General features: G+C 43.7%; 1 protein-coding gene across 1 annotated transcript in view; it reads right to left on the reverse strand.

The window, feature by feature from the left end:
* The window catches only part of slc24a3 (solute carrier family 24 member 3), a 58,218-nt gene extending 42,853 nt beyond the window's left edge, over positions 1-15,365 (reverse strand). Inside the window, exons 1-2 of the mRNA XM_046046706.1 lie at positions 14,898-15,365; positions 11,978-12,106 (exon numbers count right to left, since the gene is read on the reverse strand). Coding sequence (XP_045902662.1) covers positions 11,978-12,106; positions 14,898-15,093 — 325 coding nt within the window. The 5' untranslated portion in view covers positions 15,094-15,365. The remainder of the gene's footprint in view (positions 1-11,977; positions 12,107-14,897) is intronic.
* Between the last annotated feature and the right edge of the window lie 167 nt (positions 15,366-15,532).

Consider the following 15,532-nt stretch of genomic DNA (forward strand, 5'->3'; position numbering starts at 1 on the left):
TATTTTCTTTATTTCTTTTGTTTGTTAAAGTTATCAGTCCGTTAAGTTACACTGGACTAATTCAGGAATGACCAAGTTCCATTTTAAGCCTTTTTCGTCGAGCCAACTTCACCGAGGTCAGACCAAGCCACGTGGTCTCGCCAGCTACAACGAAGGAAACCTGAAAACAGCCGAATTGCCAGACGGAGGAGGCGTTTTCAATCAGACACGGAGAACCCCGGAGAATCCCTAGCAAAAAGCCAGGATCGGGCAGCTAGCGTGGGACCCGTGCAACAGGCCAAAAGCAGGCTGTCGACAAGCAGTAAGACTTAACACACATTCTGTGATCAGATGTCCATTTTAACTCCTAAATTATAGCATTAGTTTACTTTCATTAGCTCTTCTATGCCGTATGAGTCAAATGCTTCCCACAATCGAACCTCCAGGCTCAGTGTTCAGCAAATGTTTATGTTTCCTGTATCCAACCATCTTTTTATCACCTTAGTTAGAGAATAAATTCACTGTAATATAATCAAGAGCTGTGTGTGTTGCCTATTTCTACGTCCCTGCCAAGAGAATTGACCCTTTAGATATGAGACTGACTGACTGATTTAAGATAACTGAGCGATTATTAACTAACTGATCACTAGTAATAATTGTATAATTATTCAAAACTACCTAGAGGTCCGGAGACTCTAGGATTATAACAACTCCAGTGGTGCCCTTAACGAGGAAAACTTTGATTTTATGAATCTTCAATTATGAATTCATAATTGGGTATCAATTCTCATAAATTTATTAAAATGCATAACTAAAAAATTTTAGGTCTGCTACAAAGGTGTCACTTACAATCGATGCCATAGCTGTGAGAGTCGACCAGGTGTAACCTTTCAGACCCACCGCAACAGCAGCACCACTGCGTTATAAAACCCATTATTTTCAATAGCTTTCGCCACGCCACGGCGGTTTGGTGCTGGGTCGACCAACATGCACTGCATGGCGAGCTCACACGCACGCTGCTGTCCAAATAGTTGCACTTTTGTGCTGAACCCAGCTTGCAGACCTTCAGTCACTGAACATTTAACGTTACATCCTGTTGCCTCCTCCTGTCTGTGTTGAGAAAATGTTGCCAGGTGTAAAACACTAACATAACATAAGGAGCTTATAGACTTCCAGGACCAAACCAATTAACTGCTTTTCTGTTATTAATAACACATCATTTTCAATAAAACTTATATGTATGGATGAGATGGTGGGTGCGCTGCCACATGGCTGGCAGAGAAGGTCAGGGGCCTCGACGGACCAGACCCGGGCGGCAGAGGCTGGCTCTGGGGACATGGAACGTCACCTCTCTGTGGGGGAAGGAGCCGGAACTTGTGCTGGAGATGGAGCGCTACCAATTAGATCTGGTGGGGCTGACCTCCACGCACAGTCTCGGTTCTGGAACCGTACTCCTTGATAGAAGATGGACACTATTCTTCTCTGGAGTTGCTCAAGGTGTGAGGCACCAGGCGGGTGTGGGGATACTCACAAGTCCTCGGCTGAGCGCCGCTACGTTGGAGTTTACTCCGGTGAACGAGAGGGTCTTCTCCTTACGCCTTCGGGTAGTAGGGGGGAGAACTCTGACTGTTGTTTGTGCATATGCACCAAACAGCAGTTTAGAGTATTCGGCCTTCTTGGAGACCCTGAATGGAGTTCTGTATGGGGCTCCAGTAGGGGACTCCATAATTCTGCTGGGAGACTTCAACGCGCATGTGGGCAATGATGGAGATACCTTGAAAGGCGTGATTGGGAGGAACGGCCCCCCTGATCTGAACCCGAGTGGGTGTATGTCGTTGAACTTCTGTGCTAGTCACGGATTGTCTATAACGAACACCATGTTCGAGCATAAGGATACATGGTACCAGAGCACCCTAGGCCTTAGATCGAGGATCGATTTTGTAATCGTTTCATCCGATTTGAGGCCGCATGTTTCGGACACTCGGGTGAAGAGAGGGGTGGAGCTATCGACTGATCACCATCTGGTGGTGAGTTGGGTCAGGGGTGGGGGAAGACTCTGGACAGACCTGGTAAGCCCAAATGAGTACTGAACTGAACTGGGAACATCTGGAGGAGGCCCCTGTCTGTGAGATCTTCAACTCAAAACTCCGGCGGAGCTTTTCTGGCATCCCTGTGGAGGTTGGGGACATTGAACATGAGTGGGCAATGTTCAAAACCTCTATTGCCGAAGCTGCAGCGGAAAGCTGTGGTCTCAAGGTCTTAGGTGCCTCAAGGGGCGGTAACCCTCAAACACCGTGGTGGACACCGGTGGTCAGGGAAGCCATGTCCATGTTGACATGAAGATTTGTCGGCTGCACATCAATGATGCAAATCTCCCGTTCCACCACATCCCAAATGCACAGTAAGGGGCCCAAAGTGTCCCAAGAAAATATCCCCCACACCATTAAACCACCACCACCAGCCTGAACCACTGAAAAAGAAACTTTAAAGGTTTGAACCAGGACCTCCATTATTTGGATGAAGTTGCTGGTGGAAAAAAAAAGTCAGATTTAGTAGTCTACAGATTATTATTATTTGAATGTGTCAGAAACATATTTAATCAACAGTTAAGTTCAAGTACTGGATTGGACTCGGTATCGGCAGATTCGGAATGTTTAAGCCAAGGGACAGGCTCAGGATCTGGGCCACAAAAACCTGATCACCTTTTCACATCCCTATAGTCAAAGCAGATATGCTTCCCATTGGCTGACGTTTCCGTGTCAAAAAGTGAATTTTATCTGTAAATATATCAGTTATGTTTACATGTCATCAAATTATTATTATTATGCAACAACTTATCTCACTCTGATCAGGACAATAATTCCGTTTAGCTATTTATATTCCTATCCCTTGGTAGGTCTCAAGCTGGCTGGTCTACCCTTTGGGAGCTGCGGATCTGTCAATCACCATCAAAGCCTCTCAGCTCCTCAGCTTGTTCATGTGAAGAGCTTATCCTCCGATAAGGCAATCTGACAGATTGAAATGTTCATATTCTTAGAACACATCAAACACTTTATCACATACTCCCTGCACCTTAACTTTTAATGTGCTACGTGCAGCACATGTGTGTGTGTTGGCAGGTTTAGTCTGGTTTAGGCAGAGCAAGAAATTGGCTTCAGAGTAGTATACATACGTCATACATAGTTTTTCTGTCATTCTTTCCTCACACTATCAAAGTAATAGCAACCCCCCCCCCCCCTTTATGCTGAAATCAACACTTTGACATAATACAGTGGTCCACAGGACAGTAATATGGATCACGTTAGCTGGTGAAGTAATGTAGAAAGCCACACAGAGAGTATTTTGCACCATGAGCAGGCGAGCTAAAGTTATCTAACTTGAGCCAACTAAAACACAAAATCACAATATATTTCGCATTCTTTGCAGAAATGTTAGTTTACCTGTCCACCAGGATGAAAGTCAACTCTGTGTCTGTGTTGTTGGCTCCAAAACAAAGCGGAGGTCTCTCCCTGACTCAAGCCTTTCTGACTGTTTTCGCCTGACATCGTGTGATTCTTGTTTGGTCTGACAGGATTCGGCATATAAAACTTTGTTGTTGGTTTTTATCCTTCTGTGGAGTTTGTGTTGTGCAGGGAGCTGTTTGTTTTATGGTGTTAGAGGAGTGCATGTCGTTAGCTGTGGTGTAGTCAGAGAGAGGCTCGGAATCGTGAATAGCTAAAACTTGACCCGATACCTTCACATAAGAAGCAGAATTGTGGCTGTTGCAAGCAACAGAGAAAATGTTGTGTTGTTAGTTTCTAAGTGTAGTTACAGCCCAATGAAAAAAAGGAAGTACAAAAGTTTTATTAATACAGTAAGTGCTATCATTAAAAAACTACATATTGTATCTATCTATCTATCTATCTATCGACAGAAATGCAATTATAAAATCCATAACTATGTTTTCAGTGGTGTATATACATAATAAACCATTATTTTTTTATTACGTTAGAAGAAGAAGAAGTAGAAGTAATATACAGCAGGGCTCTGCAAATAAGTTTTGCATCAGAGCAATATTTTCAACCATTAGATGGTGGATGAGAATATAAGGCATAACATTGACTTGTTTCACCATGTTATTCGGTTAGCTCAGTTGGTACGGTGCAGGACTCATAACCCAAGGCTGGATGGCTTGATTCCACCTCAGGACAACTTGTTTATTGTTTTTTTCCCCTCTCTCTTCAACAAATAGATTCTGCAGCGAATGTTTCTCAGATCACGGCATGTGCTGCACTGTTTTTGTTTCAGTGTTTGATCCTCATTCATCAACCTACGGACACATTTCCCCAGTATCTCCAGGCAGAGCACATTTAGGGGAATAATGTTTTCTGACAGCTCTTTCAGAGGTGTGTCAAGCAGGCTGCATATTATTTAATGCCATGACTTGACTCAAATTATCTTTCTCATATTGTAATTTGATATATCTTCTCCACTATTGCTCATAATAATAATTTTACCTAATTCATCATAACACAGGCCTGACCCACAAGAAAGAACAGTGTAGTTCTATCTATCTAATATTGTGTTGGTCAGAGTATACACTGATTTACTGCTTGTCCATTTTGAATAATACAGAAGGTAAAGAACTTAAAAATTAATCACATATTAAATCTATTTATATTGATAAATATTGTTAAAAATATCGCAATTAGATTATTTTCCAAAATTGTTCAGCCCTATAATGGACTGTGGTGCAGAAACAATGACAGTGTTTCACACTCTTGGCTTACATTTTCCATGTTATCTGTCAGAGGCCAATTCACAATAACACATGGTTTTACTGAATAATTAAGTAAATATAATAACTTAATAAATATACCTAAAGAAACCTCATTTCTTGACTGGCCACTCTCTGCTGTCTCAGAAGAGACACCTTTTGTGCTGTGTCAGCCACTGTAGCTGTCCTACGCTCTTTGAAAGGTTAGGGGGCAGTGGTAGACTGGACAGGTGGTTGCAATTCACAACCGTCACCACTAGATGACACTAAATCTTACACACTGAACCTTTAAATAAATATCAAACATTTGGCACATAACATGTAACACTTGTATTGCTCCTTTTTGTGGCCACTGTTTTTAAACCCAAAATGTTCCCAGGTCGGAGCTGTGGAGTACGGCTTTGAAACCAAGTCCATTTGGACTTATTATGCAGTCGTCGGTAAAGACACCTATTAACTTGAGTAACTTCACGTCACCCGGTTCACTGCCGCTGTGGCTGTGTGGGGAAGAGCTGCCTGAGCCCCGCACACAGTGAAACTCCGACACAGAGAGGACGACGAGGACAGAAGCAGTGCAACCAGAAATGACAACAAAACGTGTCTCAGCATAGTTTTTTTCTGTTTATTTGGCTTAGGCGCTGTGTCCCAAGTCTTATAAAGGTGGGGGAAATCCTGCTTTTTATTCTATTCTGGCATGATGTTGCTAATGATGCTAAAATGTTGGAAAAAACTCATAATACAAACATAAACAAACTAGCATGTAAACACAACTGGCAATATCGAGGTCAGCAGAAGTTATCAAGGTTATGTTCATATACTGTACGATATGTCGATAACTAATAGTTATCGTGACAGACCTAGCTGCACCATTAAATGACACCTGAAGAAGACATAAAGAAAATGCGCTACCATTACAGAAAGAAACATAATTTCACCTAATGCACCCATTTCAGTAGCCATGTAATCAATGAGTTAAGAGGAGCATGTACTGTAACGTTACAGAAAACAATGCAGAACTTTTATCAAGTTCAAAATGAACAACAAATGCAAAGAGTAAAGAAGCAGGTCTTGTCTAATAAAGATATTCAATATAAAACGCCACAAATGCTCAAATGGAAACAACAGAGACACGCTGAGGAGCCTGCAACCCAGTCACTGTATACATATAAACATGCTGTTTAGAAAAATACTTTGCTATGTCCTCTAAAGCTCTTTGGAAAGGAGGATGTTTGTGGCCCTCAGGAAACAGCTTCAACATTGCTCACAGCCACACCAGTAGGATGAATCTTTAAAGGTGTGTCAAGCTACTTTTGCTGCTGGCAAACAACCGGAGCTCTATAATTCAGCAGAGGAACCGGGAAGCCTTTCCTCCGAATGTGGGAAGAGATAGGAGAGAGACAGAGAGGAAACATGACAATCAGTGAGCAAGGAAAGAAAGGAAAACAGCAGCAAGAGACAAACAGCAAATAATGTTGGATACATGTTCTACCTACAGAAGAGGCATAAACAGGCAGCGAATCAGCAGGAGCAGGATGTAGAGGGGACTCTGACTCTCTAGCTAATTGCTGTGATGGATTGGTCTTATTCCCCTGAGCACGGAGCTCCTGCAATATCGCAACAAGATGACTTTGCCAATCTGCACGTTAGGCAGTTATGAAAGAACTTTGCCACCATCTGCAACTGTTAATACAGTTGTTGCATTGTGTTTTGAAGGCAGCAGCAGCCCACTCAGAGCTAAGCCTGTAATATGGCAGCATTGATTTCTCAGAGGAAATCATTCTGGGAGCTCCCTGGGTCAATTTGTCATTTGATTAGTGGGGGTCTATTGTCGGGGTATTAGGCAGTGATCATTTTTTCTGATTTGATTAATGCATCGGCTATATTAACATATGGTGATGCTTACTTGCCTTACTTGCCTCTGGCACACGGGGAGGAGCTAGGAGGCTGCCCACGTGACGTGAGTCAAGCATGAGCAAAAACACACACACACACACACAAGTACTCACACATGGTGAACAAACCGCTACACACTCCTACCTGCTGAACCCAGGGCCAGCACCCTCGCATTAATCAATACTATTCTAGAGAGGATAGATTCCTAATGGTGCAACTTGCAGCCAGAAGCATGCGTGCACACATGCCACATTCCTCACAGGGAAGCCCTGATTAAGTCATACAGTGGCAGCTTCCTTACCTAAAATGTGTTGCGTCGGAGCTGAGCAGAGCGGAGAGGAGAGGATCTTTAATAACGGAGGACTGTCCTCTGGGGAAAGACCACTTGAGAGAGCAGTCACATGTACGGCGTACCCAGAGCGCTATCGGTCTAATCACACAGGCACTGTACACCGAGCTGCTCAGGGGCTTACATTAACCACCTGTGTTTGCAAACGTGTTTGAGAGAATAAAAGAAAAGAGAGAGAAAGAAGAAGATGCATGGGGACTGTGGTGGTGTGTGACACTGAAGGAGTAACGTGCATGGACGTGTGTTAAAAGTACATTTTATCAGCTTTACTGCAGATGAAAACTACGTTAAGATTAATCTCCCCCTTCCTCACACATCTTCAAAAGCAATGGCCTTTTTCTTATTTTCCACCACAAACGAGTGGCATCAAAGTACATTGTGGCCTAAATTTGAGCAGCAAAGTCATTAAAATGAACAACTCTTGTTTTCCATGACAAAAGGAAGGAAGATTGCTTGTATTCACCTCGCACACAAATCAACACTCACAACCACACATGCAGCGTGTGAACACACCACCTCTTTACAAGCTAGGAAACTCTTTTTGACGTTTTCAGCAATTTGTAAACCTCAAGGGAGCAGGGGCAGTGCAGGCAGGGACTGGAAGTGACAAAGTAACTAAGATGTAATCATGCCTCCCCTCTTTTTTCCCTTAACTGAAAAATGACAGTGAGGGGAAGGGGTGGGAGGACTAAACAAGTGTCTGAATCCATGGAAGCGACGGGGTCCTTACAATTAAAATCAGGGAGGGAGACATAACGACGGGTGTGATGGCTTGTTTCATGTGTGGCTGGGAGGGGGGAATTTGCAAATGAGGGCCCTTTTCTCTCCCTCTCAGTCTATCTGACTTTCTCTCCCCCTCATCTTTCGAGCACTCGATCAGCAGGCCTTTAATTTCAGGCAACAATCAGTGAGTGCCTCCCAACAAAGAGCTCGTGTTGGGATGCTTCCTCATCAGCCAGGCTTGTGCTCTGCTCTGTGGCTGGCAAGCTGTTTTGACTGTTTTGTACAAATACTTGTGCAAGCTACATGATCACACAGAAAACTAGTCGATACCTTCATTAGCCGATTGACAGAAATGTGATAAAATCAATGTTGAGAATCAACTTTATTACTTTATCTATTATTTTTAGTCCACCCTTGTGCCACATCTTTGGTTTTTAGTAGGTTTTCGGACTTGATCACTATCTGAGTCCTTTGATATTGGGTATCTGCCAATATGGAGTCCAATCTAATACTCACATAATCCTTAACTTATATTTTCCTAAATGTTGATTAAATATGCAGACCATCTGTCACACTGAAATAACAGGTGTATCAGCCTACTGAATGTGGGACTACTTATTTGTCAGGAGCTTGATCGATAACATGAATGAACGTTTAAATGGAGAAAGGTACTCTGAAATTGACACGCTTTACAAGAGAAGAGGTATCACTCTGTGTGGGAACTACCCTCGCAGTTGTACGGTGGTGTTACAGAGATGACAAATGATCTTTGGCTGAGCACCAGCATGCAGAGAGCACTTTAATCTGACAACAGACAAGTCGTCCTGTTTAATGACGTTTGTCATTTTAACAAGTGAAAGTGATGGTCAGTGCAGGTTAATAATGAGAGGGCACTGGCTGGTCAGTGTGTCAGTTGATTTTGCCATCCTCTGTGTCGGAAGTCAGACGCATTAGCACCGGTGCACAATTTTGAGATGATCAGTCTGATTCTGTCATGGTCTTGGTTTGAGTTCTGTTTTATTTTAAAACTTGTGTCTTAGTCTACTTTATTTCTTGGCTGTCTTCCCGGTTGATTGCCTAACGTGCCTCACATGTGCTTAATCAGCTTGAGTGTGTGTCTTAGGGCTGGTCGAAGATTCGATGCTTCGATGGGCGGAGTCTGATTCGACTGTCAATCTCACAGTTGAAGCTTCGCAGCGAAACAAGGATTGTGCCATTTTGGCGATATGGGGGTGCTCAACGTATGATTTTACTACCAGTTTTCTCCCAATAAGTGAATGTTCAGCCTATTACAATATACATTTCAAGGTTTAATGCTGTAAACAAACATGTAAAAAGTAAAAACTTCCAATAAATGTTTTTAAAAGTGCGTAAATAAATCCAAAATTGCGACCCTAACCCTGAGTCGTCAGTGCGCATGTGTAGGCGTAGCGTGTGTGTGTGTGTGTGGTGGCGGAAGAGGAACACTTGCTGAAGAAACCGAGCCCCAGCTTCACTGGTGCTGTGCAGAGTTGTCCGCACCTCGCGGGACTTTCAGATAATTTATCACCGTTGATGCACCACACAAAGAATATTTTATCGTTTTTAAATAGTCGGCTTTATTCCCACATTATTCGACTATCAGTACCCATGTCTGGATTTCTTTTTGGATTCCTTTGTGTTGGATTCTGTTTGGTTTTTCGCCTCCCTGACATTGGTTGTAAGTTGTGTACTTTATGTTAATAAACTCTGATAAAGAGAACCTGCTCTGCCTTGTGCCTAATTCTCTATGCGCTTGGTTAAAACGTTTCAGCCTCCTAGTTTCCTACTTCTCCCTCAAATCTATCACTATGAACTCATGTGTGAGAATCATCTTTTGTATTCCTCACATTCTTTTTCCTTGTCAAAACCTGGTGCCACAATGAGACTCGACCACCAACACTTTGGTCGGAGATTCCAGTGTTTTATGCTAGTTAAGGGTAATGTAGCCTTGAGCTGATGAGGAGTGGACTACAGAGGTCTGGTGAACTCCACACAGCTCCCTATGGAGCAACAAAAGGCTTTATACAACATATTTCACATAGAGTACTCCACAACACTTGTAAACAGATTATGATGTGGAAAATAGGTGGATTTACCCTTTTAGGTTAGAGGAGCATCATGTTTATGGTAAAAAAAAAAAAAACGGCCACGTGATGCTGGCTCCAAAAGGGAGTCAACCCCCATAGACCTCCATGTTAAAATGTCCAACTTCACAGCTTAAATAAACATGCCTAAAGCATGGTAAAAAAAATGTAGAAGTACAGACGCACGCTCCACCTCTTTGCCCATTTCTGGAGTAGCCAAGGTCAAGACGGCGACGGCCAGAGCCCACATTGAGCTTCACAACGCTTCAGAAACGTATGGGTGACTTCACAGAGACTAGCCTATGGCGCTGGATGAACGAAGTCAGTTAATTTTTTAATTTGAAGATATTTTTGGGGCATCTTTTGCCTTTATTTGATAGCAGAGTGGATGAAGAGATGAAAGAGGGAGACAGATATGGAGCGACACGCAGCAAAGGGCTACAGGATGGATTCGAACCCGGGACGCTGCAGTAAACACTGAACTAACAGCAACCATTATTTACTTTACTTTATTTGTTTATATAATAGGTACAGAGCAAATTAATGAAATCAGTAAAAAATAAAAACATGCAAGAATTTATCAAGAATGCTAATTCACATCCATAGTTCCTTGTCAGGGAAAGTATACAGATGCAATACACAAGTAGAAAAGGACAAAACAGGCAACATGTAAAGTAAAGATCGATCACTCCTCAGGTTACTAGGCTGTTTCAAATAGGAGACCTTTAGACAGTTGGTTGGACAAAACAAGTATCTCAACCTCTGGGAGGTTGAAATGGAATTATTTTACAATTCTGCCATAATTTACAGACTAAACAGTTTTTGCTACTGATAAAAAAAAACAGTTGTGGAGATAAACATCCAAAATACACCTGCTGTCACGCTATAGCCCATGAGTACTGCTTGGACATCCTTCCCTTCACACCTCCACCATCTTTTTGAAACACGTAGATTCATCCCTCTCAAAGGTCAGATGAGGAATGACTCATGTACTCCCCACGAGGGTATGCTTTATGTGTCTCATACCAGGCACAGGAGTAGAAATCAGCAGAGAGGGCCATGGGTTTTTTTTTAAAACAAAAACCTTCCAGTCCTCAAGAGGGTGGCAGGGCCTGAGGCCACTGGGGTATGTGCTTTATATTTAGCACGAGAGGAGGAAAGAGCAGCAACTGTATAATAAGCAGGATAACAGAACAAGTTGAACTTTGACCTCGGCTCCCTTTTATAGAAGACACTGGCAACCTTGGGAGGGCGAAAAAGGAGATTGATGACAGTAATTTTGCTTAATGAGCTCACGAGTGAACTGTCCCTCCCTCTGAAGGGAGGCCAACAGTCTCTCCTGCTCAAGGTAAAAAAAGACAAATGTATCTGCAGCAAAATCACCCCTCTCCATCCTACCTCGTACACATCAATTATAACAGGAATGAACATCATCTTTCCTTCAATCTACTTCTAAAAATAGCAACAGATATGGGTGATGGTGAGAGTCCGTGCATGCGTAAGAATTGGTCCGATAAGACGTGGTTACATATGACGTGAAAGCGTTTCATAATTTTAAGGTCAGCTACACATGGATGTTTTCAACCCTTTTTAACTGGATCGAGTGATGTTAAACTTTACAAACAAGGAGCCACACAAAATGCCTTCAGCCTCCCCGCACGCTATCCTTGAGTGCCTCAAACAGAAGTCGCTGGTTGATGATAAGATAAAATGTCGCCATGGAAACAGGGAATTTTTTTCTGAGATGTGGCCACCGTGGGGAAAAAACGTGAGGGAGACGCAGAGGAAGGGAATGGGAGCCATGAAGAGAGAGTTGGTGTGAGATGGAGAGGGGAAGCTAGGTGGAGGGTGTGAGAATGAAACCTGCAGGATCCTAAAAAAAACAACAACAAATATGACGGAGAACGAGTGAAAACAGCTGAGGCAGCAAGAATGTCGCCGCCTGCTGTAGCCTGTGCTCATGGGAAATCACCTGACCTCACAATCTGGGTTACCCCGTGTCAGAAAGAGAAAATAACGGGGACCAGAAAAGACAGAATATGCGGGGCGATCATTTGATTCCCACTTTTCTCTCATTCTTTCCATCGCCCTCTCTCGGTTCTGGAAGGGGAGGAGAGAGCAAAAAATGGAGGGGGGGGGGGCGCTTGTCCTCGTTCTTTCATCCTGTCTTACCTGGAGGAGTGCAGTTCTTAGAGCCTTCACTCTCCATTTCCTCCAGGCTGCTGTTGTCCATTTCCTGCAGTAGCCTCCTCCCTCCCCATCTCCCCTGGTCCTCGCTGCTGGGGCTGGAGACGGCGAAGCCTGGAAGAGGTTTGTCACAGTGAAAAGTACTTTCAAAATAGATTCAAGGGCATTTTCAATGCAGCTACAACATCTAGATGGTGCATTTTCATACATAAAGACGTAGAAAAACTGAAACTGTGATCTGATACCTGAGTTTCAGTATAGATACAAAAACCATATTTGTTTAGTTACTTTGGAATATGAGCTTGTATAAATAAAACATCATACAAATGAAAAAAAAAACAGACTGATTAAATAATAAGAGAAGGTGGGATAACAACAATCTAACAAGTTCATCGCATGTCTCTAAAAAAGTCTCTGTCCCGATCTGTGTCAGACTGTGCAATACCAATTTTGACTCATATCAGATGGTGCGATGAATGCATGGTGAATCGCAGAGCTGGGAAAGAAAAAAGCAAGTAGAGACACGTCGTCAAGTCACGCCATCCATCTGGGACTCCCTCATGTTTTGAAAATACAAAACAATAAACCAGGTTTGACCATATGCTGCTACTTCTGTGTATCCAAAAAGACAGGTAGGAGATTGTAAAGCCAGTCACGGCAGAAAAGAGGGTAACTTGAAATGCTGATTTTGCAAATTGAGTGATTGATTGAGGTAAATATGTTTTAGCAGGAGCCTTAGGTTAGCTCATCGTTTCATGAGTAATTCTGATTGATTGGTTTGTAAACCAGGGTCAGCAAACATCGGTCGCCAGCAGACGCTCATGATCTATTTATCTGCTGATTAGTTTTGTAATTTTCTGTCACTTGAATAATTGATCAATCAACTAAGCGTTGCAGCTCTACAAAAGTCAGAGGGGCCTTTCCATTTCTACGCAGCAGTTACATGTTTGTTTGCGTTGCTGGGATGCTGCAGGAACCAAAGTGCGTGTCAAGCAATTTGTTGTATTTTTAATGGCCAGGGCTGTCTTCTCTGTCCCATTAAAGTTTGATTCTTTATGTAATAGTAGGTTAGTGAACAGCTGGAGGAGTGCACCACAGATGTGTCAGTTCAGTTTCGCCCTCCCTCCCCCCAATTCATACATTGAAGGGGAATTTCATGATTTTCCAAAACAAAATCCTCTTGAGGTGGGGGTGGGGGGGGTGGAGCCACAGTGCAGCGCACAAAGTGGGGCTCCCACTGTGGCTACATCTGCACATTCTTCAAGAAAGCAGCAACACCAATGAATTCATTTCATACTTCAGAGGGCCCAGCAGGAGCACTCTGCCCTTTCCACCCTGCCAACCACAAGTCTGGCCTAAGAGAGGGATTCAGATAGAATTAAAAAGCGCAGTTATTCAACAGTCCTCGGGGCATGGCTGAACTTCTCACCTGGCCTCACCTTCACTACACCACACACAGCAGTTACAGCGGCAGGTTTGCGTGCCACTGCTCCCCTCCCTCCGTCTATCTCTCGCAATCTCGCACACGGCGAGAAGAAGAGGAGTGTGGGAATGATAAATGTGCCCCTGTGAGGAGGCGTTGAGTGCTCCGCTTCCAGCTCCGCTACATCAAGCTCAATTTAGCAGAACTTCATTAAGCGCATCATAAATAATCAACTTTAATTGATATTCCGGCAAGCTGATTAAGACTTAACAAGAACACAATGGGGACAACGGAAATGCATTAAACGCGCCGGTGTAGTCTCTTGTTCACCTCTAATTTAGAGCACATGCAGAGAGCAGCACTGTTGCATTTCCATGTATCCAGGATACGCGGTGCGGAGGAAAGAAGAAGAAGAGGGGGAAAAAGTCCTACTGATGATGCACAAATCATGAGTGTATGAATATTCATGCAGGCCTTCTGTCCATGAAAAGTGATAAATGCATCTCACTTTAGCTGACGCTGACTCAGTAATTAAGAGGAGTGTTGGGGGGCACAGTCAAAGATAGAAAGGGAGGAACGCGCAGACATCAAGTCAAGTGGTACAGATGTTTTCTGTGAGGAAACTGAGTGCTGCAGTTTCTTTATTACCAGGGTTTCATCTGATTGCATTTGGATGCTTTGGCAATACTAATCATTTGACAAGCATGCCTGTACACCCCCTAAAGTAAAGTTAGAGCGAGGGAGAGAGACACATTTGCAGTAACCTGGAAAGGTGTGGGCCTATATACCCTGGGGCTCACTGCCCTGATTTCCCTCTGCAGCTCTAACACCTGAACATTCAGGAGCCCCTGCATCCCTCCACCCAGAACAGTTCCCCATAGATAAAGCTCAGATGAATTCCCATTATAGACCTGTGTGACAGTACAGACACCCACTTTAGGCCAGACCAGGGCTGGTTAAGAGGATCCAACTCTCTTTAACTACTTGGTTTCCACACATGTTAACAGAATGATAAAATGCAAGCTGTTTTTTTTTTTTTTATAAAGCCACAGACATCTTCTCCTGTAAATGACACAGAACACACGTTTTTTTTACTACAAATTAAAAGATTTTGGAAGAATATTAGAGAGCAAAACTTTCAGCCTCAAACGGAACAGTCCCACTTTACAATGAAACCTTAACCAATCAATCAAATGTGCCACACTATAAGTGCCTGTGGGAAAATTAAGAGTAACATTCAGCTTAATTGATAACAGGAAGATTAAGATGAAAGCACGATGGTTTTCACAGTACTGTCCCTTTTACAGTACAGCTCAGCTGTGCGTTTGGTGGCAAATGAAGACAGTTAACTGGTGAGATGTTACAGAGGCAAACATGCACCGTTACTGTGGGGGAACAAGCTAACTGCTGGGGGAATCCAGCTCCCCTTCTCTGCTCTCCCAGCGCTCCACACAGGAGCCGAACAAACGGAGAAACGCTCACCTGAATGTTCCGCTAAGTAGGAGAACCCCGTCACGACCAGGAGCAAGCCGCCGAACAAGCATATCTGGATCAAAAGCAACTCCTTTCGTCTTTTCCGTCTCGCCCTGACCTTCTTCTGGTTCGGCATCACTTGCGTCGGCCGATTCCGGAGTCGGATACCCGGCAGAGACATCCCCTCTACCGCTGCCACATCCATGCGGATCCCCGGAGTGAACAAACAAAAAGACGAGCAAGCTCCTTTAATTCCCAGGGAATGGATTTATCTCCGGGAATGGATGATGAGCTACAGGGGAGGGGTGTCCGTGCAGCGGGGGGGAGGGAGGGTAAGAAAAAAAAATAAAAAGAAGAAAACTAAGTTGGTAAATTGGTACCGCTGGGATGCTGCGAAGACTGAAAACGGCGAGTTTCTGGCTGGAAGAGCCGGGGTTTGCTTTTTATGTCATGTTGAAAAGTGGTTTTGGAAGTAAGGCAGAGGACTGCTGCACGAGCCCTCCATGGATGCTTCCGTCTGCTGAGGTGAGGTTGAGAGATACAGCGAGTGAGTGAGAGAGAGAGAGAGAGAGAGAGAGGGAGGGAGACACAGTGAGAGAGAGAGAGAGACACAGTGAGAGAGGGAGAGAGAGGGGGAGGGAGAC

The sequence above is a fragment of the Micropterus dolomieu genome, linkage group LG04 (assembly GCF_021292245.1).
Source record: "Micropterus dolomieu isolate WLL.071019.BEF.003 ecotype Adirondacks linkage group LG04, ASM2129224v1, whole genome shotgun sequence".
Classification (NCBI taxonomy): domain Eukaryota; kingdom Metazoa; phylum Chordata; class Actinopteri; order Centrarchiformes; family Centrarchidae; genus Micropterus; species Micropterus dolomieu.